The following is a 25,889-nucleotide window of genomic DNA, read 5'->3' on the forward strand; positions in this document are numbered from 1 at the left end:
AAACAATTTATAATAACATAAAGACGTTTTCTCCTCTTTTCATCACAATTGTCTTAGGAGTGAGAAAACTTCAAATCAGGACACCTTTATTATGTGTTCCTATCCTATATACTACATGTTGATTTATGACGGTTTTAAGTCTCTTTTCTGTAGAAAAATGTGGACACCCCCTTTTTTTGGTCATACTAGATTAATAAGCCCTGAAACATTTCTCTCTCTTCATAGTCTGATTTGCTGATTGGCACATTGACTGGTCAGAAGAGTGAGCTGCATCTTTTTTTCCCTGTTATCTTCTGCATCAAAACATCCTATGAGGCAAATCCAATTAAATGCTGGTTTTGCATGTTTCTTAAAGGCATGGAACTGCCCTTTTAGGTGCAACATATGCTAACTTGTGGGGAATATAAATCCTGTTGTCAAAATCTCTTATTAGGTAACCTATATTATTTCAGGGTCATTGAATTCTTGTGTCCTGGTTTTGGAGTGCTTCCTAAGGGCTTAAGGAAATCTTGTGAGTAGTCACCTGACAGAGGATTAGTGGTGAAGTGAAGCATGTTGCAGTCCTCTGTGTAAACAGCCTGTTATTTTATGGCTCCTCAGTATGCTAGAAAAAGTAGCGGCCAGGGAAATGCAGCATTCTGTTGGAATGGATTCTGTAGTTCAGACGGAATGCTAATATAGCATATGGAAAACCTTTCTAATTCCATGTTTTGCTGGAAAGCTATAGTGCTTCCTGTCAAAGTGCCTAGACTTAAAAAGGTGTAACCTTTGTGATCATGTATGTTTGAGAAAAGCATAGGAATTTGCAGACAAAATCTCTGTAAGAGCATCTTAGATGTTGGAAGCACTGTGCATTGAACTTGTAAACTAAGTTTAAAAATACTCATGCATTGGTTCACTGTAAGAGTAGTACTGTAGTAAAAAACTATGCAGGCAAAACACTTGTATTTACTGTTTAATCTGCAAAATACATATTTATAAGCATGCCAGAGGCTGGAGCAAGCAGAGGCATGTTTTCATCCAACGCTGGTCAAAGGAAGAGAAGGGAACTGGAAGTACAATATGCTCTGTCCCGCAGAGATGACATCACGCGGAGCCCTCTCTACCAATTGTATTTCTATGGTCTGAGTATCTGACTGTCATCAGGGCAGCTCTGTAGACTTTGCCCCTTCTCAGGCTAACTTCTCAGGCTAACTCGCATTTGTTAGGTTTGGCTGCTAATCTGCCACACTCATAAGAACATAGCCCATCTTATTCAGCATCCTTTTCTCTCAGTGGCTGAAGAGATGCTCATGGGAACCCTGCAAACTGAACATGAGTGCAACAGCACTCTGCCCACTTTTGATTCCTAGCAACTTCTGTTCAGAGGCATTATGCCTCTAACTGTGGAGGTAGGACAAAGTAATCATGGCTAGTAGCCATGGATAGCCCTCTCCCCTGTGAATTTGTCCAGACTTCTTTTAAAGCCGGCCAAGTTCAGGGGCCATTACTGCCTCCTGTGGGAGCAAGTTCCATAGTTTAATTACGTGCTGCATGAAGAAGTACTCTATTTTATCTGTCCTGAATTTTCCAGTATCCAGTGCTATAGTTTCACACATTTGCAAGATGCATGGGCAGTCTGTTACAAAATGCAGTTAGTAAGTCTAGTCAAATCACAGTGTTCCTGAATTTTCTGTTCTCCGTCACTTACATATGCTGTAGCACATTTTCAGCATTGTGATGCAGTATCATAACTGTAAACAACTTATTTCCTTAAAGACTGTTGGAAGAAGGCTTATTGTGCTTTTGCCTAAATGTCTGTTTTAATCAAGGAATGAAGCAGAACTTTAAAATGGGTTATGTAATGTGTGTTTTTTGTGGGGGAGGGTTGCACCCTGCAGGAGTTTGTTCCCAAAAAATATGTTGCTCATGGGAGTCACATACATAATAGCTGAAAGGTTTGGGGCTATAGTTTTCCTTAGGGTGTGAGTGCAAGAAAAGCCAGCAGTTGAACTCTGCTAGTCAAGCACCGATGGCACAGCATGGCTTGAGAGTGATTTAAGTGGTGTGTGTTCAAGAGAGACAGAGAGAGAGGCAGGCAGGCAGAGAGAATATATGTATGTTTTGTTTTTCCGGTTTCATCATGGTTCCATGCCTAGGGCTCAGTAAAAGGGACAGAAGTGACATGGTGCACCAGTTGCCCAGAATAATGACCAAAACAAAGGAGCAGATACACAGCCTGGGGGTACTCCTTGATCCATCACCAGAGGTCCAAAGGACCCTTCGCCAAGAGTACTATTTACCAGTTCCTGCTGGTTATGCTAGCTGTGACCACATTGGTAAACACAAAGTTAACTTTTTATATGGTTTTTATTTTACGGTGTTATGTTCTATTGCTGCAAACCACACGCGCACGCGCGCACACACACACTGAAAGAAGTTTGAAAAGCAGAACAGTGGCATACACCATAGAAATTAAGATATCGGAAGGTGTTTAAAAATGCATAGAGCTTGTCGGGGATCCCTTCCAAGAATGAGAGCTGCTTCAGAAGCTCAGAGACGGAACAGGGACTTCAAGTATTTCCTCTTCCCTGTGCTTCTGCATGATATGTGAACTTCTCCCTCTGCAGCGAGATGTGAATGATTTAAATGTGGAGACAGTTTTAAGCCTAACCGCAGGAGGAAATGTGAAACTTCCACTTGTGGAAGTTATGGAGAAGTGAGGAAGTGCACAGGTCACTTTTACTTTCAGATACTGATATATATTTAGCCCAAGTTACTCTTGCAGCGTGGTTCAAATGTTTTACAGTGTAGCTACAAGATGGAGCCATTTGACCAAGGCCCCATGAAGTTGCAAGAAAGTTCAAATGCCTTTATCACGCAGGTCTGTCAAACTGGGAGAGAAGTTTGCATGATGTCTCTTCTGCTAGATTCTGGGGAGGTGTAGTGCTGGTGTGGTTCTTTCCCTTGTGTTTTAGCAGACTCAGGGAAAGAGCATCAAACTGTTCTATAAGCCACGTAGAACCTTTCCCACACGGCTGTGATTATTAGCTGCACCCTACCTGTCAGGGGATTGTTGCAGCTACTCCCGAGTAAAGACGCTCCAGTCCGTTCTGTCTTTAATGGTTTTATTGTGCATACTATTTACAGTGCAGAGATAGCAGAAAACATGACCTCCTAGTCACTGGCAGAATCCGGCAATGGCTCCCTTCTGCTCCGGGGCCAGCATAATAGCTTGGGCACCCCGAAACTCCACCCTCTGACCTTGCATTTGGGCGCGTGCCTCAATTTGGGCGCCGGAAGCGGCTGTGCTCCCTCTCCTACTTGTTGGCTGGAGTGGTGCAGGGGCTCTGATACATCGCTGAGCCGTGCCTCCTCCACTCTGCTCCCACCCTCATTTCCTACCCCTGACCCGCTGCTGCTGCTTTCGCTGGGCGAAGTGCTGGTCAGGATGATGGGGGGAGGTTCCCTGTAGGGAGGTCCCCTGACATCACCAAAAACAGAACATCTGAATTGGCTCTGAGAGAGAGAGAACTCTCAAGAAGAGGTGGTCCGCTGCCTTTTAGGAAAGACCACAATAGCATTTCTATTGTGTGCAGTAGGTAGCTGCAGCCATAGTTTCTAATTACCTGCTCTTGCTATCTTGGCATCATCATTGCATTTGAGTAGGGAAAGAATTCGAACAAACCTCCTTTTTTGTAATATTTCCTTTTGTGGTACTACAGTCCAAGAAACTGAGATGCACAGAAACATGAAATTTTGGTTTGAATTAGCTGGATTACAGGGAGACCTGGGTCTTTGCACAGGTTTATTAAATGCTTGGGTTAAAGTTGGGATATTTTTGCCAGTGGGCAGAACACAGATTCCATTTCATTGTATTCAGTGTATTGGTTGGATGGCCATCTGTCATGAATGCTTTAGTTAAGATTCCTGAATTGCACGGGGCTAGACTCGATGACCCTCAGGTTCACTTCCAACTCTGATTCTGTTATTCTAACCATCCTGTATAATGCTATATTTGGACTAAGCTTGAGGTTGCTGAATTGCTGACCATGAGCAGAATCCACTTTACTCTTCTTCTGAGTAAGCCCCACAACAGTGAAACAGTGAAATTTGTTGGTTTTGATGGATGTTGGTTTAGGTAAGGGAAATTCAGTGGATTGGCCTCATTTGTACATTTTCTTTGCTATACATGCGATATGTATTCACCCCAGAATGATAGCTAACTACCAGTGTGCCCATACAAATGAACAATGAGTGACTAAAATTATGGTAGGGACCCAGGTGGCGCTGTGGTTAAACCACTGAGCCTAGGGCTTGCCGATCAGAAGGTCGGCGGTTCGAATCCCTGTGACGGGGTTAGCTCCCGTTGCTTGGTCCCAGCTCCTGCCAACCTAGCAGTTCGAAAGCACCTCAAAATGCAAGTAGATAAATAGGAACCGCTACAGCGGGAAGGTAAACGGCATTTCCATGTGCTGCTCTGGTTTGCCAGAAGCGGCTTTGTCATGCTGCCCACATGACCTGGAAGCTATACGCCGGCTCCCTCGGCCAATAATGCGAGATGAGCGCGCAACCCCAGAGTCGGTCACGACTGGACCTAATGGTCAGGGGTCCCTTTACCTTTACCTTTTTACCTTTACAGTTTAATTGATGCTTTGTCACCATCCAAATGTCTAGAGAACTAGTTCACATAATCACATGCTTAAATAACGTCAGAAGCAAAGGAAAGCTATTGCTGTGATGGGGTTTTTTTGGGGGGGGGGTCACTTTGTATAATGCCCGAGTCCCTTCTAATCCTCTGGATCCAGCAAGGATTAAAATCTAATGGAGAATTCCATTGTTGAATTAGCCGGGCAAGGGTCATAGTTGCCACCGAAGTACTAGAAGTATGGTCCTTAGTGTAACAAAGGAAGCTGCTCTGTGCAAGGGATGATGATGATTCCTGCCATCTGACCGGGTTGCCCCAACCGCTCTGGGTGGCTTCCAGCAAAATATAAAAACACAATAAAACATCAAATGTGTGTGAGCCCCTCCATCTTAGACTGAATATATGTGTAAAAAAACCATATATCCTAAAGTCCCACATTCCAATGAAACCAAACCCTGGGTTAGCACCTAGAACCCCTGGGATCCTGCACCACTTGAACATCGGGGTGGCATGCAACACTATATTGTGTCACTAGCACTGAGCCAAGGGTGCTGGAAGCTGGGTATCATTGGGCCTGAGGATTAGATGTGCCTAAATAATGTTAGGGTTGAAACAAATGGCCTAAAAAGTTGGGTGTGCCACACATCAGCCATTGCTGCAGGGAGAAACAAGTCTGTCCTGTTCATATCTAGTACGTTCTGTCCTCTAGACATGAAGTCGGAAACTGTATTTGAAGTATGCTCAAACTAGTTATTCAGAGTCTTTCTGCTGTGCCACTGCTTAGCTTATTGGAAGTTAAAAGAGGGAGGGAAAGAGATAATTGTGTGTCAAATCTGAGAGTGCACGTGTTCAAGTATTTATTCATTTACAGTGGTACCTTGACTTACGAACGACTCGACAACTGAATTTTTCGACTTACGAATGGGGGTAATGGCCGCGCGCTTACGAATGTCTCGACATCCGCAGGAAAACCGTGGCGGTTTTAGATAAGGATTTTTCACTTATGAATCTTTAGATAGGGTTGCTTCGACTTACGAATTTTCCCGTTTTCAGTGCATTCCTATGGGAAATCGCGTTTCCAATGGCGTTTTTCGACTTACGAATTTTTCAACTTACGAAGGTTCCTCCGGAACAGATCAAATTCGTAAATCGAGACACCACTGTACTTATTTAAAGCAGTTTTGCCAACTCCCACCGTGTCTTGCAAAGACTGTTAGTAAGACAAGTCTCTGCTCTTAGGCTTACAATCTGACACACAAGGAAGAAGGAACGGAGGAAGGACAAAGGAAACAAGCTCAGGGACTAATTCTTAAGCTTACACTTCTTACAACAACTAGCTAGGATCCCAAGTTTGGGGGGGGGCAAAAACAGCCAGTTTTTCCACACATATGATGGAATTCCATGGCTCCTCTTCTCTCCCTCTGCCCTGCAGCCTGATAAAAAGTAGATATAATAAACTTGTTGCTTTGCCTTGGCTGAAGCTGGCCATACTAATGGCTGCTTTTTAACCGTCAAATGGGAACATTAATTACCACCTTCCTATGGTTGTCATGAGGATTAGTGGAACAAGGATTGCAGCCTTTACATGCTGTAATAGGAACACTAATAATTTCCGCCAGTGAGTGGCTTATTATGGAACACTAAAGTGAGCTAATGCACTAGATTTAAAGGGAGCACACCAGCGTTAGACTGATAACTGTGGCTTTGCCTCAGTGTAAACTGAGGTGTTCAGTGTAAACTGAGGGCAGGTGTTCAGTTGCCTCACCCTCTTGCTAATCTATTAGTTATCTATTCTGTTTACCTGGATTGTTATCTGTTATGTTCAAGTGCATTTGTTGCTCTCATCCAGTGTGCCTCCCTCCACGTCCTGTGTGTTGACTCAGTTTTAACCCCTTTATTATTGCCATCTGTTTATTTAGCCAGAAACCCTGTGCATGAACCCCTTTCTCAATATGGTTGGTGCCTGTGCATGATCTATACAAAAGTGTGTAACTTCTAGACAGAAAGGGAGTTCAATGGCCAGGATCAAAATATGTGCATGTACATGGGCGGGATTGATGGTTTCCCCATTCGGTAGTAATCTCTCATGCCCCACTCTGAAGGGTACCCTGTCCCTTGGCATGAGAGAGGGGAGATTCTGTAATAGGAAGGATGGGGCATTCCTGCCAATTTCAGGATCTTAGTCCAGAGAGACAAGGTTAGAGAAGCTGACATTCATGGCAACACTGAAGTTTCACATTTTGTGTGGAATTGTCCATTCTTGTAAATTGTTTGGATCTTGTAAAGAGTGTTGTGTTCAGAAACAGGTTGCATTTCATTGACAAAAATAAATGCAGGGGGTGGTATATAGAATTACATTCTTTGGATTATAAACAAATTTGTTTTACTTAGTCCATGAATACTTCTGTCAAAATAAATAGTGTTGCTCACACTGCTGTTTGTACAGCAAGAGACTAATGTGGCTTTCCCCTCTGGAAATCTGCTGCTTTCTGAAATGTGGGTATGAAGTACAGTAGTTGCTAGAATTTGGTGATGATCACATTTTGGGCAAACTTCTTTTCTAAGTCTCCCTGAACTGAACATTCCCATAGAGAGCAGGTGTTTGGGGCCTTCCATCAGCCATTCAGTACAAGCCCAAGCTGCCAACATGTCTGTGAGGAAATGAAAAATCATAGACATTATCCTGGTAACCCTGGCAAGCTTTGCTTGTGCTAACTAGCTGAAAGCTGTGCCCCGGAACCATCCCTTGTAGGCATGATCACTCCAGTCATAGTGGGATGAAGAAGCAAGTGCAAAGGGTTTTTATAAGTAGGGCAGCAACTAGAAGTTGTGACAGAGTAGTAAGTTAAGAACTCTCAAGTTCTTGAAATACTGGAAGTCTCTTGTTTCTGTGCAATTTGCAGATTATTATTATTTTTGCAAAAAGGAGTACTAAAAAATTGTATTCATAGAAGCTGAGGTCCAGGAGACTGTGAGTGCAGAAATTCAGGTTCATGGTTTATATGAAATGTTTGTGTCCCAAAATAATAACAGGGGACAGAAATTTCATATAATGTTTGAAATTCTCAAGAGTAGAGGGGGGGACCTCAATCTGGCTTGCATTTAAAGGTGCTTCCACCAAATCACACTTTTCAAAACAGTGTGAGAAACAAAATATAGCTGTACCTCAAAATTCACACTTATCCAAATTTTGCAGTGCAGTTCTCCAACCAAAATGCATGCATTAGGGGAAAATGTGCATAAAAGCAATTATATTGGTGAAAATAACATACAAATACTAGGGTGAATCACTTGCAAAAAATATGTGCATGAGTACTCAGTATGAAATGTGTTTATTAGGAGAAATTCTTACTAAAATGCTGAATAATTTTCATGAGTTTTTTATTATTATTTTAATTTTAATCACAAAACTGCTGTAGAAATGTAGAGAATAGACTTAAGATTGGGGAAATAAGGAACTGAGAACTGAAATTGACAGATCCATCCCTACTCAAGAATATTAATTTTGCTTCCATTTTTCTTTCTCTTTAATAAAACTGCATCTTTCATTCACAGCTTCCCCAGTCCAAAATTCTTGCAACATACATTGGCTTGGCTCTTAGCCCATCTTGTGTGCTGCCATATTCTGTGTACCCAGCCTAGATGCTGTGCTCTGCATTCCCTGCTTAGCCCTTCTACTCAGAGAACACCTCTGTCACTACCCCCTTTATCCTTTGAACAATAATTTTAGGGTGAAATTCATTACCATGGGCAGGTTATAGACAATCCCTGTTATGTGTTTGTGCTAGATCAGGCAATTAATTCCAGCCCAGCTGCACATGATATAATGTGTCCTGGTTTACTTATGTAATCCCTACAGTACCAAACAAGAACTAGGTTAGCGGAAGGGCCAGCACTGTCATAGTATGAAACACAAAAGGGAACCTCCTTTGGGCAATCCCTCAGCAGCTCTTCATCATTGGTTATGTAAAAGCTGGGCAAGGTTTGCTCGTAATGAAAATTACTTCATCATGGGAAACAGCTGTGAGCTGTGAATTTCCCTGCAGCCATTGAACTATTTTAAATTAAGAAAGAAAGAATGAGCTCTCAAGTATTTGTCTTGCTTGGCCTCTGGGTGGAGTGGTGCCTTACTGAGAAGAACTCATTTCCTAATAGCGAAGGGCTGCTACCTAGAGAAGTTTCCACCAAGATCGGTGGTCTGTTGAATTGCCTTGTCTCCTTCTCTGCATGCAGGTTGGCATGTGGTGTTGGGTGTGGTTTAAGTTGCTTAATATTAGAACTAAACTAAACTCAAAGCATTGGAATCAACTGGCTAGCTTTCTGCGTTTGTGAAAGGCCTAAGGAGAAAATCACCAGCAGATGCAGGTGTACTCACTTTCGCTCTACATTTTCTTTTAGAGATGTGGAACCTATGGCTCTCCAAATGTTGGACTCCCAAGACCCCTTAAGTCCCCAGCCAGTATGGCCAATGAACTGGGATGATGGGACCTGGAGTCCTACAACTAGAGGACCACAGCTTCTCCATCTGTTATTTTTAAATGGCAACAGCAAGACTCTCTACCCACTCCAGAGTTCATTTGCCTTTTTCATATACAGAAGTGTTGGCCATAATTCTCATGTTACACATGCATTGATTTTCAAACAAATGTTGAATTTCTTTCCAGTTCTTACAAGACTGCATCTACAATTCACAGCTTGGCTATAAGCATAATGTGAAATGGCTTCAACTGGTCTTTCCCAGTCATGGCAGTAGGCTGAACTGTCTCAGGATCCTTTTAGATACACCCCTGAGTTAGGGATAGTCATTCTTTCAACATAATGACTGTGCGCTGTTAGTAAGATTCTGAGAATGAAAATTAAAAACTGGGAGATGGATCTCAGACCTGGCTATTATTCCGTGGAGGTTTCTCTATCTTTTAAAAAAGTAGTACAAACAATAACTCTTGGATATTTTTCTCGTAGCCATTGCACCCAACTGATCCATGCAGAATGTACCGGTAATAAATACTGCTATTCATATATTGCAAGGAGTTCAGGTGCCTTTCCTCCAGAAAGGGATATTGCATTTTCCAGCACTCCGATATTTATCACTGTAGAAAATAAAATTATCCTGCTAGTATGTCCACCACAATTGTTACTGCAGGTGTAGGATGTGGCAATTGCATGTAAGTAGTAGTCACAAGGCTCTATTAGATACGACATGTGTTAACCATTGAAACACAAATTACAAACTCCATTTCATGTCTGTACCATTCTAGGAACTGTTTAAAGTCTTTAATTTTACTTCTTTGTAGCATTCTTTTATGAGGAAATGTGACGAGATGAAGAGAGTTACCTTTTCCACACCACAACAGTACATTGTCTTTGAAATACATCTGTTGCCATGCTGTTTTTTAGTTCTTTTGAAGAAGGTGCGCTTCCCCACCCCCAGCCCCCGAGTGCTGAACCCATATGCCATGGTTTAAAAGAGGGTAAAAGTGCAGCTATCCCCCCCACTCACCTCCAATCAATTACAGATCAGGACTGCATACTGGAAGATAGATTTGACTTTTAACAATAAAGATAAAATCCAAGGTTGGAAAGACCCCTAAAGCAAGCTCAGTTCAGTGAAAGCAAGGAAGTGTGAGATTTCTCAGAATGAATGATCATTTCCATCGCACATAGCAGCTTCCTTTTTTGGAAAGAAAGAAAAAACAAACAAGTTACCAATCATGGACATTTTAAAGCTCTGGCCATCGCCGCCCCCGTGTCTGAGATTCTGATGATTGCTACTTGAAAGGGACTTTTCCAACTTTACCTAGAAAAGAGCTAGCCAGAAACACAACACTTGTGGTTAGCCAGCTTCCATCAGTGGCTTAATTCAGTTGGTCTGTTTAAAACTTTAAAGAGAGGAAGCTGCTGCTGTGACGGGAAGAGGGAGCTGACGGCACCACCAGGCTTGTAGGAGGGCCAAAGCAGACAGTGCATAACAGCATTGGTATGTGGGACACCAGTAGGAAAGGGGTGTGCCTGTGGAGGCAAGGAAACAGACCAAACATAAAGGCTCAAGATTATGGCTCACTTAATGCATGCAAAAAGGAGGTGGGGGGAGCCATGGTAACTTCACATGTGTTGCTTGCAAGACCAGACACCTTAAGGGCTTTGTTGAACTTTTAACAGAAACCTGCTTGTCAAGCTTACTCCTTGGACAGACTACCTCCAAAATTAAAATACCCTGTTCTTATTTTAATGCCACCATCATCGCAGAGGTGTCTGTGGAGGCGATATATTGATTTAAAATGTACTGTAACTTTTGAATAATTTTTTTAAAAAACCCTCTGAAATGGGTATGATTTGACAGTGAGATGAAGGAGAGGGGAGAAGCAGGTTAAGGTGTACTGTTATATAGGCTGTAGAATTCTTTGGCCCACAAAACGAGCTGCTTTGAATACACGTTTCAGTTTCATTTCTTATGTCTCCTGAAAACATCTATATAACCTCATGCAGGGAACTGAGAAGCAAAGCTGGTGCACTATCTTGCAGAAACATATCAACTGCTCCTAATCCAGTTGATTTGCTGCTTGTTGGGTTGTGACAAAGTTCTGTGAAACAAGGATGTCAAGTATTTGCCCAAAATATTTGTTTTGTGTCTCTCAGCAACAGAAACCATGATCTGCATTTCCCCCCTTTCCTCCCACCCTGAAGGTGTACCTGCCCCATTTTACTAGTTATGGGGTTCATAGCTTTTGATATTTCTTGAAGACCAAAGTAATCAGTGTAGGGTTTCTGAAAACCAGATTTGCTGAATGTGTCGGGAGTGTGGTGCTTGGGGAGGCACAATATTTCTACAGTGGTAACCACTCACTCACTCTAGCTCCCTCCCCTTCTTTGTTGTCATATACAGCCCATGGTTTATAACTACCACCCAGTCACAAATACACATTTCTTGGATAAGGTGGTAGGAAGAGTGATGACTGGGAGAGAATATATGGGTTATATCCAACAAATATCTACTTAGAAATAAACCCATTGAAAGTAATGTATTTAAGTTAGTCATGTTCATTAACGAAATCCATTAGTCTAGCATTGCACACAAACTTGTACGTATAGTCAGTTATCTCCATACTATTCTTCTATTCTATGATTTAAGAAGGTATCATGACTCTGGGGGGAGTAGTAGTAGTAGAATCATAGAGTTGGAAGAGACCACAAGGGCCATCCAGTCCAACTCCCTGCCAAGCAGGAAACACCATCAAAGCATTCTTGACATATGCCTGTCAAGCCTCGGCTTAAAGACATCCAAAGAAGGAGACTCCACCACACTTCTTGGTAGCAAATTCCACTGCTAGACAGCTCTTACTGTCAGGAAGTTCTTCCTAATGTTTAGGTGGAATCTTCTTTCTTGTAGTTTGAATCCATTGCTCCGTGTCCGCTTCTCTGGAGCAGCAGAAAACAACCTTTCTCCCTCCTCTATATGACATCCTTTTATATATTTGAACATGGCTATCATATCACCCCTTAACCTTCTCTTCTCCAGGCTAAACATACCCAGCTCCCTAAGCCTTTCCTCATAAGGCATCGTTTCCAGGCCTTTGACCATTTTGGTTGCCCTCTTCTGGACACATTCCAGCTTGTCAGTATCCTTCTTGAACTGTGGTGCCCAGAACTGGACACAGTACTCCAGGTGAGGACTGACCAGAGCAGAACACAGTGGTACTATTACTTCCCTTGATTTAGATGCTATACTCCTATTGATGCAGCCCAGAATTGCATTGGCTTTTTTAGCTGCTGCATCACACTGTTGACTCGTGTCAAGTTTGTGGTCTACCAAGACTCCTAGATCCTTTTCACATGTACTGCTCTCAAGCCAGGTGTCTCCCATCCTGTATTTGTGCCTTTCATTTTTTTTGCCCAAGTGTAGTACTTTACATTTCTCCTTGTTAAAATTCATCTTGTTTGCTTTGGCCCAGTTGTCTAATCTGCTAAGGTCATTTTGAAGTGTGATCCTGTCCTCTGGGGTATTAGCCACCCCTCCCAATTTGGTGTCAAGTGCAAACTTGCTCAGGATGCCCTCAAGCCCATCATCCAAGTCATTGATACAGATGTTGAATAAGACTGGGCCCAAGATAAAACCCTGTGGCACCCCACTAGTCACTACTCTCCAGGATGAGGAGGAGCCATTGATGAGCACCCTTTGGGTTCGGTCAGTCAGCCAGTTACAAATCCACTGAATGGTAGCATTATCTAGCCCGTATTTTACCAGCAGCTTTACAAGAATATCATGGGGCACCTTTTCAAAGGCCTTGCTGAAATCAAGATAGGCTATATCCACAGCATTCCCTTCATCTACCAGGCTTGTAATTCTGTAAAAAAAATGAGATCAGATTAGTCATGTCAGATTAGTCTGACATGACTTATTTTTCAGAAACCCATGCTGACTTTTAGTGATCACAGTGTTTCTTTCTAGGTGCTCACAGAGCGTTTGCTTAATGATCTGCTCTAGAATCTTTCCTGGTATTGATGTCAGGCTGACTGGGCGGTAATTGTTTGGGTCCTCTCTTTTCCTCTTTTTGAAAATAGGGACAACATTTGCCCTCCTCCAGTCTGCTGGAACTTCGCCTGTTCTCCAGGAATTATCAAAGATTATTGCCAGTGGTTTTGAAATCACCTCTGCCAGTTCTTTTAATACTCTTGGATGTAGTTCATCTGGCCCTGGAGACTTGAATACATCTAAACTAGCCAAGTATTCTTGTACTACCTCCTTACTTATTCTGGGCTGTGTTTCCCCTGCTGAATCATCTGCTCCATATTCTTCAGGTCGGGCATTGTTTTCTTTTTGGGAGAAGACTGAGGCAAAGAAGGCATTGAGGAGCTCTGCCCTTTCTCTGTCCCCTGTTCACATTTCACCATCTTCTCCCCTAAGTGACCCCACTGTTTCCTTGTTCTTCCTTTTGCTACGGACATACCCATAAAAGCCCTTTTTGTTGCTTTTAACCTCTCTAGCAAGCCTGAGTTCATTCTGTGCTTTAGCTTTTCTGACTTTGTCTTTACACTATATGTTTGAATTCCTCTCTGGTGATTTCCCCCTTTTCCCATTTTTTGTACATACCCCTTTTAAATCTTAACTCAGTTAAAAGTTCTTTAGATAGCCACCCTGGTGGTAGTATGATAGTAGTAGTATGGAGTGGTTTTTGCATAAAATGTTATGTATGTGCTTTATTGCTTTTAGTCCTATTTAACTACAGTGGAACCTCATGTTACGTACCGTCCCCCTTTGTGAACGCTGCGGGTTACGAGCTCCGCTAATCCAGAAGTAGATGCTCCCGGTTGCGACCTTTGCCCCGGGATGTGAGCGGAAATCATGCGCCAGCAGTGCGGCAGCAGCGGAAGGCTCCATTACCGAAAGCGCGCCTCATGTTACGAGTGGTTTCGGGTTACAAACGGATTTCTGGAACAGATTAAGTTCGTAACCAGAGGTACCACTGTACCTTGATTGATTTCCACAAATCACAGCAAGCTGCTGAGGTTTTAAGGAGCAGCCCCTTATTTCTAGTGTACAGTCATACCTTGTTTTGCGACCGGGATCTGTTCCAGAGCCCCGACCACTAGCCAAAAAGGATGCAGGGCAAAGTGCCGCATCTGCACATGTGTGCAGAGCGGTTTGCGCTTCTGTGAATGCGTGAAGCGCAATTTAGCACTTCTGCGCATGTGTGAGCAGCAAACCCAGAAGTAACCCGTTCTGGTACTTCCGGGTTTGCTGCGGATGTTTGCCAAAGCAGACGCTAGACAAGGCGGATGTTCACAGTTATAACTGTACTAAAACCCTTGTTGCCCATGTGCACAAACCACTAATAAGTGGAGATATGCATGCAAGTAAGTTATCCATATAGACATGTTTTGTGATGTATATCCTCAGCAGCTGACAAGGGAGCTAATGTGGGTCATTGTCTTAGGTTTCATAGCCAACTGGGATTAACAGTCGTAGATCTGTGATAAAACCAGCCGGTTGCCAAGCACCCCTGCTCTCATTTACTGCTTTGAGTAGGTTAAAGGGCGAATCCAGTAACAGCAAAGAATACGTAAGGTTCGGCAGGTGTACTGCTTGCGTCGTGCTGGGTTAAGGGGCCAAGCAAGCCACCTCTCCTAATGATCTTTGGTATGCCTTTAAAAAATCCAGTTGAGCATTTTCAATTCTCATTACAAAGCAAAATGGTTTGAGACTCTGTCAGGTGAATAGGAAAGGCAGTGGGAGGTGGGTTGTGTTGGTAGGAAGGAATTCTCCTTTTGTCCATCACTGGGATTTGTTTTATAGTTTTTTATAGTTCTCCTGAGGGCAGGAGAAACAAGTTGGTCTGTTCAGAGTTCAGACAATTGTACTCTATGGAGTAATGTGAGGTTTATAAGGTAGGGGAAATGGTTGATCAGGTTTTATGGGTTTGTGCTATATAGAAGATAGAGGGCCTGTCCTACATGGGTTTTGTGATTTGGGTATTACAAGTTTGACTGTGGGGCCTGCCCTTTGGGACAAGACACTCGGGGTGGGGGGTGTTGGAGAATTTAGGCCCAGTCCTGCCACTCACCACCTGGCCCAGGGCGGGGCCTGATGGGCTTTATAAAGGACTGTTGCCGTCGCTGCTGCTGGGCAGAGAGGGCTCCATTTTGTTTTGTTTTTTGTTTAAATTCCTGCTATTTTTTACCTATGTTATTTTAAACTGTATTAATGATGGATTCTTAGTTTTAGATTTTGATTTATGTCGAAATTGTTTTCTATTCGGTTGTGTATTTTTTGATGTGGTTTATGTATTGTTTGTGACTTTTGTAATTGTGCTATTGCTGTATTGTTTTGATATTCGATTGGAAGCCGCCCAGAGTGGCTGGGGAGACTCAGCCAGATGGGTGGGGTACAAATTAATAATAATAATAATAATAATAATAATAATAATAATAATAATAATAATGACAGTTTACAAAAGGGACAAGGCCCTGTGAAAGGTTGTGACTGAAACGTGATCACACTGGTGCTGGGTGGTGACTTGGCCTTGCTATACTGTTAAATCCATGGGGAAGAAGAAATGTTTTCATGGAAGGGGACTGTGGCAGTTGAGTAGGTATGGACAGGGATCCCACAAGGGATTCCATAAACTTAAGTCGCAGGAGCTTGGACTAGACGACACTTAGGGTCCCTTACAACTCTACAACTCTATTGTTCTTTTAGTTATGTTTCCAATAAAATGCTAGCGCTAGGTTATAAGAATGCTGCAAAACAAGTTCAAAAATGGTAACAATGGTTCTGGGAAGATCTTGTGATCCATTCATCTGCAGTGAGAACTTTGATTCACCCATCACTATTATAAGCATATGCCTGTTGAAAATAGAAGTTAGATTGTAAATTCATTGGAAGAGGGCAACATAATTTGCTTTAGTTTTTGAGGTGCTCTAAAGCACTATCTACATTGATGGTGCAGCTGCATAAATGGTAATAAGACTGAGCTGTTAGTTCTAAATTTCTGTTTTTACTTGTTTCTGTTTTTCCATTTAATATGACATTTTACTTTTTAATGCTACTTTTAATGCCACTTAGAGGCAATTAGCACAGCAGGGCTATGGTCACCATGTTTTTGCTTGTGTGCCTTCCAGATGCATAACTGGCTACTAGAAAGTAGGATGCTAGACTTTATGAACTTTTGGTCCGATCCAATTGGTACATGTGTATATGTACACATTCAAAGGCACTAGAACCTCAGAATAATAAAATATTGGTTCCTAAAGCAAGAACTGGTTTTTGAAAGGTCACCTATCAATTTCAAGTGGCTGTGGTTCTATAGAGCATGAAGGTGAATGCTAGATTCCTCTCCTCAGGTTGTATCCAACGCTGCTATTTTTCTCACACAACAGGCACCAGCTTGCGCAACAGAACTTCACTTTCTTTCCTGCAGCTCCTTTCCCCCCTCCCCCAACACACTGTCAAAATCTGCTCCACAGGATTGGAAGATCCTCAGCAGCAGATTTGGGGCAGAGGAAGAGGAAGTCCTGTTGTGTGAGTGGAGTACCACTTGCACAGCATTTGATACCTCTGTTGCCTAACCCAGAGATGCTCCACTGACTAAATGGAAATAGCTAGAACTTGGCAGTTGTCATAGCATGTGGTTGAAATTGATTGTTACAATAGATAAAACATGGCTATCAGACTAGTTTTGTCCCAGGTTTCATATGAGGTAGTATTAAAGTGCATCTGCTTACACCCAGGCTTTCTTGCTTCCTCCTCCTCGTCTGAACTTCAGCATTAAAGAATATGCCTCCAACGTGGGAGGGGAGAGAAATCAAACAGTAGCACTGAATGCCTGTCAGTACCAGCCTTCAATGAATTTAGAAACTTTTGTCTGCTACTCACCTTTTCTCTTCCCTTTCTGCTCCCACAGTACTTAGGGGTTTTTCTTTTTGCCAGTTTTCCTTCCCTTTTCTTTTGCATCACTAGCTGTATACATCAGTACAGACACATGCAACATCACATTTATAGAGTTGCTTTACCTGTCAGCAATTAGCTGTGGAACCACCAAATATGTAGTCAAAACAGGTTCTAGAACTGGGGGTGGGGAGGGTTTCAACATTAGATTTTGCATTCACTCATTACTTGCTCCTCTGGATTCTGTCAATGAGTGTTGGGATGTATGTTGCTTTCACTAGAGGTTACTCCTCCACTTCTTCACCTTGGGGAGAAAGTAACAAGACCACCAGATCTTAGGTTCTGTAAGGAACCCATATTCTGTAGGGAAGAACCTGCTTTCTAATGGATTCTGTCCTGCAGAACCAGGCAGTTTCAAATACACAAGGGATCTTCCATTTCAGATGTTCTTGTCTCATAAGGAAAGTTGCAAGGGAAATCCCAAGACTTACTTCCCAGATCACCTGTAATAGATTTAAAGAGACCAATAAGTGAGTAAACTCACCCCAAATATCTTGTGAAGGCATCTCACAATTTTAACTGAATACTTTGAAAGGATCACAGAACACATTACTATTATGAAAGTTAGCATTGGGAAGCTTTAGCCTTCTCCCATAATTTGGGGAATAAAATTGATTGGTACGGTAAACATACTGCTGATTAAAACAATTTTTAAGGCACAGCCTATCCAGACATATAGAAGTTACATGTGTGTTCTTTTTTTCTTTCTTTAGCTACTGTTTATTTTAGTGCTTTTAATATTTTTAATACCTGTCTTTAACTGTTTTTATAGATAATTTAAATGTTTTATTTTCTATTGTTGTAAACCACAGAGATTTTGGGGTTTTTTTACAATTAAGTAGTGTTTAAGTGTGGAGGGCTCAAGAAAATATTGTTTACTAGATGTGTTAATAGAAAAAATTAATGTGGGGAACATGTTACCTGTAATTCAAAAGCAGAGGCTACAACAATCAATCTCTTCTTGAATTGTTACAGTTAAGCATGGAATAACTTCAGAGTTATGAGATGTGAAGGAATTCTAATATTGCATTGTTTTGTGACTTCTGAGCAATAGTCATTAAAATTGTCTGAGATTAAATTGGATTATTTTTTTTACACCAGAAGCACATGAAATGCATTTTTAGTGATACAAAATTGTATTTTAGAACAACTTTCTGGAGTGCTACCCATATTCAAGTGAATTTATGGTGGCCAATATGCAATTGTGCCTTTGCCGGGCATTTATGTCATTGTCATACCTGAATTTCAGGAGAGAAATCTGGATTGGTTCCCTCGGATGCGTGCCATGTCACTTGTGAGCAGTGATTCTGAAGGAGAACAGAATGAACTTAGAAACTTGCAAGAGAAGCTTGAATCTACCATGAAGCTGGTGTCCAATCTTTCTAATCAGCTGTCTGAGCTTAAAGAGCAGGTAAGAGACTTCCAGAAGATGCAGACAGGCTATGATTTTACACAAAGCCTATATGTTTTCAACATTTTTGGAAAACCAGAAATGTCCTAGTCGCATTTAATAAGAGTCACTGAATGGGAAACCTGAGAGTGGGGAAACAAACTGTCTGTGTTTTTAAGGCAGCCTTCAGTATACAAAATAATATTGGACTTGGGAGAGAGTATGACAGACTATCCCCCTGCCTTGATATGACGGGTAATAGGTAATACAGCAAGAAGCTTTAAAATTATTGGTATTCTTTGCTTGCTCTGCAGGGTTGGTGACATTGGTTGCTAAGTTAGAAGGCCAAACACACACATATCCTAGGTTACCATTCACCAGGCTTGTTGAAACTGGCCTAGCAAGAGGGGTTATTTGTTTTTTTCTGTGACGTGTTTTGTTGCAGTTTTCTTCCGCTGGGATTTTTAATTTGTTCTAGCTTAAAATTAGCCAGAGGGAAATTGACATATGCAAATAAACATGCTTCTGATTCTTTATTTCTGGCAATGTGGCAACCCTCATTTCTATTCTCGTAGTACATCCCTAACTTACATGTAATATGTAAAGATGCTAACATCCTGCTCCTGCGCATGCCCTGTCTACCTGACACTACAAGATTTAAAACTTTAAAACTTAAAAAAATTATGCCTTAATAAGCTTTAAAAACACACACACACCATAGGATTAAGGGCTAAGTAAAGGCATGGATCTCAGTGCAAATGCAATGACCTTCTCGGAATTCCTTTGGATACTGCACATCCTTTTGCCACCTGCTTGTTCTTTATCAACCACAACATGCATTGCTGCACTTTGGATTTGTAGCCAGTATTTTAAAACATGTGACTGAAGTAATCCAGAATGGAATTTGATGGCAAGCTCAATGGAAGGCCCCTCTTCTCCTTCCCCACCTTTTGCTTCAACCTCACCAGCTAAAGCCTGAATATGCCTTAATGTTTAAAGCCTTCCACTTTTAACTTGCCCAGCTTTTAAACTTTACCCTTGTGAAAATGAGAGAGAATGACATTAGCATTCAGAGGGCCTCTGCCCTGCTGAGGAAGAAGGGGAAACCAGGTTCATTAACATGAGAGGACTCTTTGGAATTTCCCCTAAGTGCAGTCATTGAGTGTGCCCAGATCAAATTGCAGCATGTACCAGTTGTGTGACCATACCAATACATCACTTTCTCATTAGGAACAACCCTTTCTAGAAAGAAGAGCTAACTGAGAGGCTGGTTTGAATCAAATAAGAAGCAAGTTTCCCTTTCAGAGCTGTCACTTCTAATTGGTTTCTAGAGACTAGAGCTGTCATTAATGCCAAAATTCAACAACTCCATTCAAAACACTATTGAACTGCAACAAGTGGTGTAAACATTCTTGGCAAACTATTAAAAAAAAATACCACTGGCAATTTAATGAATACAAAGTTGTTGGTTTCTTACAAATTTTCAGTACACTTATGCAGGAGTTAATATGACCTTTACATTTTCTGTCTCTCTCTAGTAAATGTCTTGGTCTATTTTTTTATACCACACTCCACAGCATGTCATTACATCTCTCTCTCTCTCTCTCTCTCTCTCTCTCTCTCTCTCTCTCTCTCTCTCTCACACACACACACACAATTAGTAGTTTGCAAGCAATATACCAGAGAAGGATCCAGTTGTACATGTGATTGTGCCTCTCCCATATGCTCCCACTGCCCTTGCTACATAGCTCCAAATTTTCTCCAGTGAAAACAGGGACGCCCTATCCAATAATTATTATTATTATATGCTGTCCATTTGACTGGGTTGCCCATCCACTCTCGGCAGCTTCCAACATATATAAAAACATACTAAAACATTTAAAATTTTCCCTATACAGGGCTGTCTTCAGATATCTTCTAAAGGTTGTACAGTTACTTATCTCCTTGGCTTGGGGATTTCATAACTCCATACCCTCCAACATTTTTCCAATGAAAATAGAGACACCTTAAAGAAAACTGGAACATTCAGGGGTCAAATCAGAAACCGAGATGGCTTCTGTAAATCCAGAACTGTCCTTGGAAAATAGGAACAATTGGAGGGTCTGTTGCTATGGCAACATTGCTTGTTCACACACCACATAACTCAAATGTTTTTTTTGATTCTCCATAATGCTAAGAATGGATCAGGTTTGTACTGACCAAAAACTTTCTGCAGTGACTTGTGGCCTGCACTTACCCCAGCCCTGTACATCTCACTGATGTACTCTGTGAACCTCCTATGAATATGCAACCAGGTTTTAAAGGTGCATACACTCTTTAAAAGAGAAGGAAAACTACTAATAGTTTGCCCCAGGATCCATTTAAGTGATATGTTGCAAATGCTAATTGACAAGCAATATGCTGCAAATAACAAATAATTAAAGGGAACTGGTTATCAGGGACTGAAGCACCAAGCTTAAACATTTCTTCCACCATAATGGAAATGTAGCTAATTCATGACAGAATGATACTTCATGAACATTTATAGATATTGCACGAAGATTATGATTAGGCCATCATTCCACTAAACTAGCTAATTAAGTATGCTTTAGTTCTGTTTTCTTTAGCTATTAATTTAGTAATCTGCCCATTCTCTATGTAGTTTAATACATAAAATCTCAATAACAATTATATACATTTTACTACATCCTGTAAGCATATGCAAATTTAAAAAATAAAGTAAATATTTCCTGCAGTTGGGGTGGGGCTTAAATATTTGTTTAGTAATACAGTACAAAGTTCCTTTCAAAAGGGGGGGGGAATTGACTTCCACAGAATGTAACAATCTTTTGAATTGCACTTGCTACTGTGTTTATTTTGTTTTAGCCCTTAAATGCCATTTTTTCAGTAGCTGGGCAAAACACTTTGTCTGCAGAGGTGTGGCTCTTACAATGCAGTCCTATGCATGTCTACTCAGAAATTAGTCCACTGCAATTTACTCCTAGTTGTGTAACGTTGCAGCTACCTTAAAATTTATTTTTGAACCAGCTTGTTGTAAACACTCAGTGTATCTCCTCAGCCTAAAATGTAATTTTCAAATTGCCATTTATATCTTGGGTACATTGCAAATTCATATTCAAATACCTTCCAGCCCAATTTTATGAATCAGTGTACCAGTTCTAGATGTAGGATCAGGTTCACATAGCCTGCTGCTGTGTTAACAAAGGGTGCCTTCCATTGGGCTTGACTTGCCTCCCTTCCATTGGGCTTAACTCTGTTCCCAATCCAGTAGCATTCTGTGTTCCCAAGCTCAAGTTTCCATTCAGGGATATGTGTGGCACACAGTCTTAGAGTGGGTTGCATCAGCAGGCGGGGATAGAATAAAGTCCATTCCTATCCCCTTCTGCAAGATCCTGGAGAACAGCAAATAGCTGTGCCAGCCAAAATGATGGGGCTATCATTTTGCAGAACTAAACATGCTACCTAGGGAGCTGCTACACACAAAATGTTGCCACATATAAAGCAGGCTCTCCAACATTGGATTTAATACAGCTAGCTACCATGCAAACATTTATTTGTTTGAACTTATTTTTTGATAGCTTGCCCAGGGCCACCCAGCTGAGCTCTGTGGGGACAGAGTGGAGATTTTCCTTTGCATTTCCCATGTCCCAACCTCTCCATTCTACCACGTAGCTTGCTTGCTGTCATGAGGAGTAAATGACCACTTTGTGCTAGACTCCCAAACTTTCTCTCTGGATTTTCCCAGCTGGGCGGGGGTGGGGTAGCTGGTTTTCTCTTAATTGTTTTTGGTGCATCAAACAGGATCATGCTTTTCTGTTGCAAATGGCTTTCAGAATAAACCTTGACCACAATATAACAGCAATAGCTCATTCTGTGGTCTGACGTACAGGAAGTGCTTATGTCTAACCAAGTACATGTTTCAATTTTCCAGATGACAGAGCAGAGGAAGCAAAAACAGCGTATTGGTCTCCTAGGACATCCTGCTTCTATCAATGTGAACCCACAGCAACCAGCATAAATCAAATGGGTGGCTTGTCTGCCCACCCTAATCCCCTTTTTCGTAACAGGAGTTGAGATTCAACCCTCAAAGCTGTTTCTGTATACCTAGTTCATTGTGTGTAAATAACCTTTTTATACTGTATGTATAGGGCTTCATTGAGAAAGTACGGGCACATTATTGGAAGGGGGGGTTACATTTGTGCCAAAAAATGCCTTTTATAGGAAGAAGTGAAGGGCACACCTAACTTGCACTTGAAAATGATTATTGATTAAAATAGTACGTGACCTGTATTTTGTATTTAAGACCTTCAGATAGCTGGTATTTATGGGTTTTTTATACAGTTGTGCAATATGAATTATGCAATCACACTATACTTGTTCTTTACTCTTGTGTGTCCTAAAGGGAGTGCACACATCTTTGAATCTGGTGTCATCTTACATCATTTACTAAATGGCATCAGATGACACAGTTAAGCAAGGCTGCTGAGAAACCGTGTTCCTGGTGAGGTTTTGTCCTCCAGGACATTTTTGTAACACATGGCATTCTGAGAGATTGACACATCATGGCAATGGTGCTTCCTCTTACCACCCCCACCTCTCAACATTCCTCTTTATCTATTTTTGATTTAAATTAAAATGAGCAATGAGATTTTATTCAGAATAGACCCATTGAAAAGAATAACCATGACTAAGTTAGGTGCATTATTTTTCAAGAGGTCTGCTTTGAGTAAAACTCTGAATACCACCCAAAGTTCTTAAATGTTACTTTGAGGATTCCGGAACCCACCACAGTGCAAAGCTGCATCTTAGCAGACTGATCCCTAAATCTCAAGATGTGTGGAAGAGGCTAAAGCATTCATTTATGAAGAAATCTGAAGTACTGAAATGAACCTTTTTCTTTATGGAAAAATTAAAACTAGGAGGATTTGACACTGCTGCAGATCATTGTAATCTTCTAGGAGACCACCCCCCCCTCTGTGTATGTGTGCCATATTGATTTAGAGGGTCCTAGAAGGGTTTGCAGGCTACCACCTCAGTCGAGCATCTGCACTTTGTAACTCAGACAGAAGTACATTCCCCTCATGCATTAAATCAATTAAAATATTAAATATCCCTTTTGGGACTCCTAGCTGAGCACTGATTTTGTAATACTTGAGAAAGAGCCACTGGTTTGAGATTGTATTTTAGTTTCCATTCCATCTTGGTCACATTTTTATTGCTCACAACAGCTGAGAAATATTGGGGGGGAACCTGTTGCCTAGTTTTGTACATGGTCATTTTACAGAAGCTTATTCTCTGCTATAAAAAAGTGGAGATGAAGAACGCTTATTAAAGTTTGTAAATGCATAAATATAGATATTTAAATAAAATATATAATAATAATGTATAGTACTTCAGTGTGGTGGTCTCATTCTTCTTCAGCACTAATGAAACTATTCTCCATGCAGCTTATGCTGTTATGAACACTGCTTACCTGAAAGGGAAGTAAATGCATTTGCCAATAAAGTCCTGTGCTTGAAAACCAAAGGCTGGGTAGATAATGATTGATCACTTGCTGCTACACCAGCCTTATGCACTGTGTCTAATACTACTAAAGTCCATTTCCAAGCCAGGCAGCATACCTGGTATTACTTTAACGTGCAAAGACTAATGCTTCTATGTGCAAGTGTTTTTATTTTTATGGCAGTTGATGCTTCACCAAACCAAAAATAGCTGTGTACCTCTTCAAACCCATGTTTAATTAAAAATTTCATGTTAACCTTACTCACTGGTTTCCTTCCGTATTTGAGTTCCTCAGTGTTTGCTTTATATGTTGCTGGAAACAAAGGATAAACTAGGGTCCTGGCACTGTGAAAAGTAACAAAAGATACCCCATTATTGGAACACATGTTTTAATACTTCTGTTTTTCCATATTTTCGCTCTTACACACACACACACACACACACCTTATGCCACATTGGAATTACCAAACAAAAACAAAGCATGCTGATTTATTTATATTAAACAGGTTAAAACTCTTTACAGCTCCTGCAAAACTAGTGGTCTTTTGTGTCATTCATTCAACTCTGAACCCTACATTGTGGATCTTAGTTGCAATGCTGTGATGGTCAATAATAATCATTACATGATGTGAGAATATAAACTCTGAATTTATCACAATTGTTTTTTCCCCCAGTTACATGCTCAATCCTGCCTATAATGAAGGGTTATAGTTATCATACTGGCTGGGGATGGTACGAGTTATCATCTCAACAGCATCAAACATCTGGGGAAGGCTGATGTAGAGGAATCTACAAAATTTTCTGTGGGTGATTATAGTTAAAACAAAACTTGTTGTTCCAAGCTAGAGATCTTCATGTGTTTGAGTATGCAGATTTTTTTGCCTGTGTGGGCTGCTCAACTGATTTTCATATAGTGTCTCAAGCACAAGCTGATTGGGATCTGTTAAAACAAATGGGAATGAGCTTTTTATTAATGTTCAGAACTTCTGCACAACTGAGCTGTATACTCTTTCCAATGGACATGAGCATTATCATAGAATTTTTCTTACACCAAAAACTTATATATATTTTTAAAATCCTCTTAAGTAATATTCATGGAAAAACAAAAATGTTGTTTGGTGAATAATAGGAAGAATGCTGCAGGATGTTTTGGATCTCACCAATGACTGTGACTAGGCAAGGAGAAATATTTGTAAATGCTCCACAACTGTACAACTGTTGCAACATAATTTTATTCCTGTTTACTCAGAGAAATCCCACTGTGTTTAATAGGTCATCCTCCCGGGTGAGTGTTCTCAGAACTGCAGCCTAAATGTGAATCGAGTACAGTACTGAAGTTCCCATTATTCCAAAATGGGAAAAATCAGTACATGTAAAATTTTAAGTAATAAAAGTAAAATTAAGTAAAATTTTAAGTAATAAAACTTTTACTTCTTCCCAATCCATTGTAAGTCAGTTAGTTTATAATTAAAAATGAAATCTGTCAAATACTAAATTTGCAAAGATTTTCTCTTTTTTCACTTTATTATGTACAACTGAAAAAACTTTATATATTGCAAAGCTTCAACATTTCTCTTTTAAAGGAAAGCAGTTTGGCATTTATAGGTACAGTCATTAACTCAGATGTTTCAGTTGAGAATTCAGGTATGGGTAATACTGAGAATCCAGTATTTTTACTCACAGTAAGTTTAATAAGGAAATTCTCTCCCCTGGATTTATTTCCATTGCATAAACAGGTGAACTGAATGTGGTTAAGAATGGCTAGTTAAGCCAACAAATAAAAAATATGGTTCCTTTCATCAATGGACTGAAGACATGACGGCACTTGCAACATCAGACTTTGTTTGAAAAAATATGCTTACATGTGAAACCAGTTTATACAGAATATAGGTTATTAATAATCATATATGTATTAGCATATATATGAA

At 40.9% G+C, this 25,889-nt stretch overlaps 2 protein-coding genes across 12 annotated transcripts in view; one reads left to right on the plus strand and one right to left on the minus strand.

Moving 5' to 3' along the window:
• The window catches only part of ITPR1 (inositol 1,4,5-trisphosphate receptor type 1), a 216,163-nt gene extending 192,311 nt beyond the window's left edge, over positions 1-23,852 (plus strand). For all 7 annotated transcript variants that reach the window (XM_060271356.1, XM_060271357.1, XM_060271359.1 and 4 more), the window contains 2 exons: positions 18,319-18,480; positions 22,391-23,852. In XM_060271356.1, the coding sequence (XP_060127339.1) occupies positions 18,319-18,480; positions 22,391-22,477 (249 nt within the window). In that variant the 3' untranslated portion in view covers positions 22,478-23,852. The remainder of the gene's footprint in view (positions 1-18,318; positions 18,481-22,390) is intronic.
• Positions 5,759-25,889, minus strand: part of LOC118080805 (uncharacterized) — a 29,514-nt gene continuing 9,383 nt past the window's right edge. For 2 of the 5 annotated variants that reach the window (XR_004692022.2, XR_009557091.1), the window contains exons 3-6: positions 24,228-24,306; positions 23,852-23,932; positions 18,308-18,376; positions 5,759-17,512 (exon numbers count right to left, since the gene is read on the minus strand). The gene's annotated coding sequence lies outside the window, so the exon portion shown is untranslated. Of the gene's footprint in view, positions 17,513-18,307; positions 18,377-23,851; positions 23,933-24,227; positions 24,307-25,889 lie in introns of those variants that run through there. The other 3 variants (XR_004692021.2, XM_060271363.1, XM_060271364.1) reach the window with 3 other exon arrangements.

This window comes from Zootoca vivipara, chromosome 2 (assembly GCF_963506605.1).
Source record: "Zootoca vivipara chromosome 2, rZooViv1.1, whole genome shotgun sequence".
In the NCBI taxonomy this organism is placed as follows: domain Eukaryota; kingdom Metazoa; phylum Chordata; class Lepidosauria; order Squamata; family Lacertidae; genus Zootoca; species Zootoca vivipara.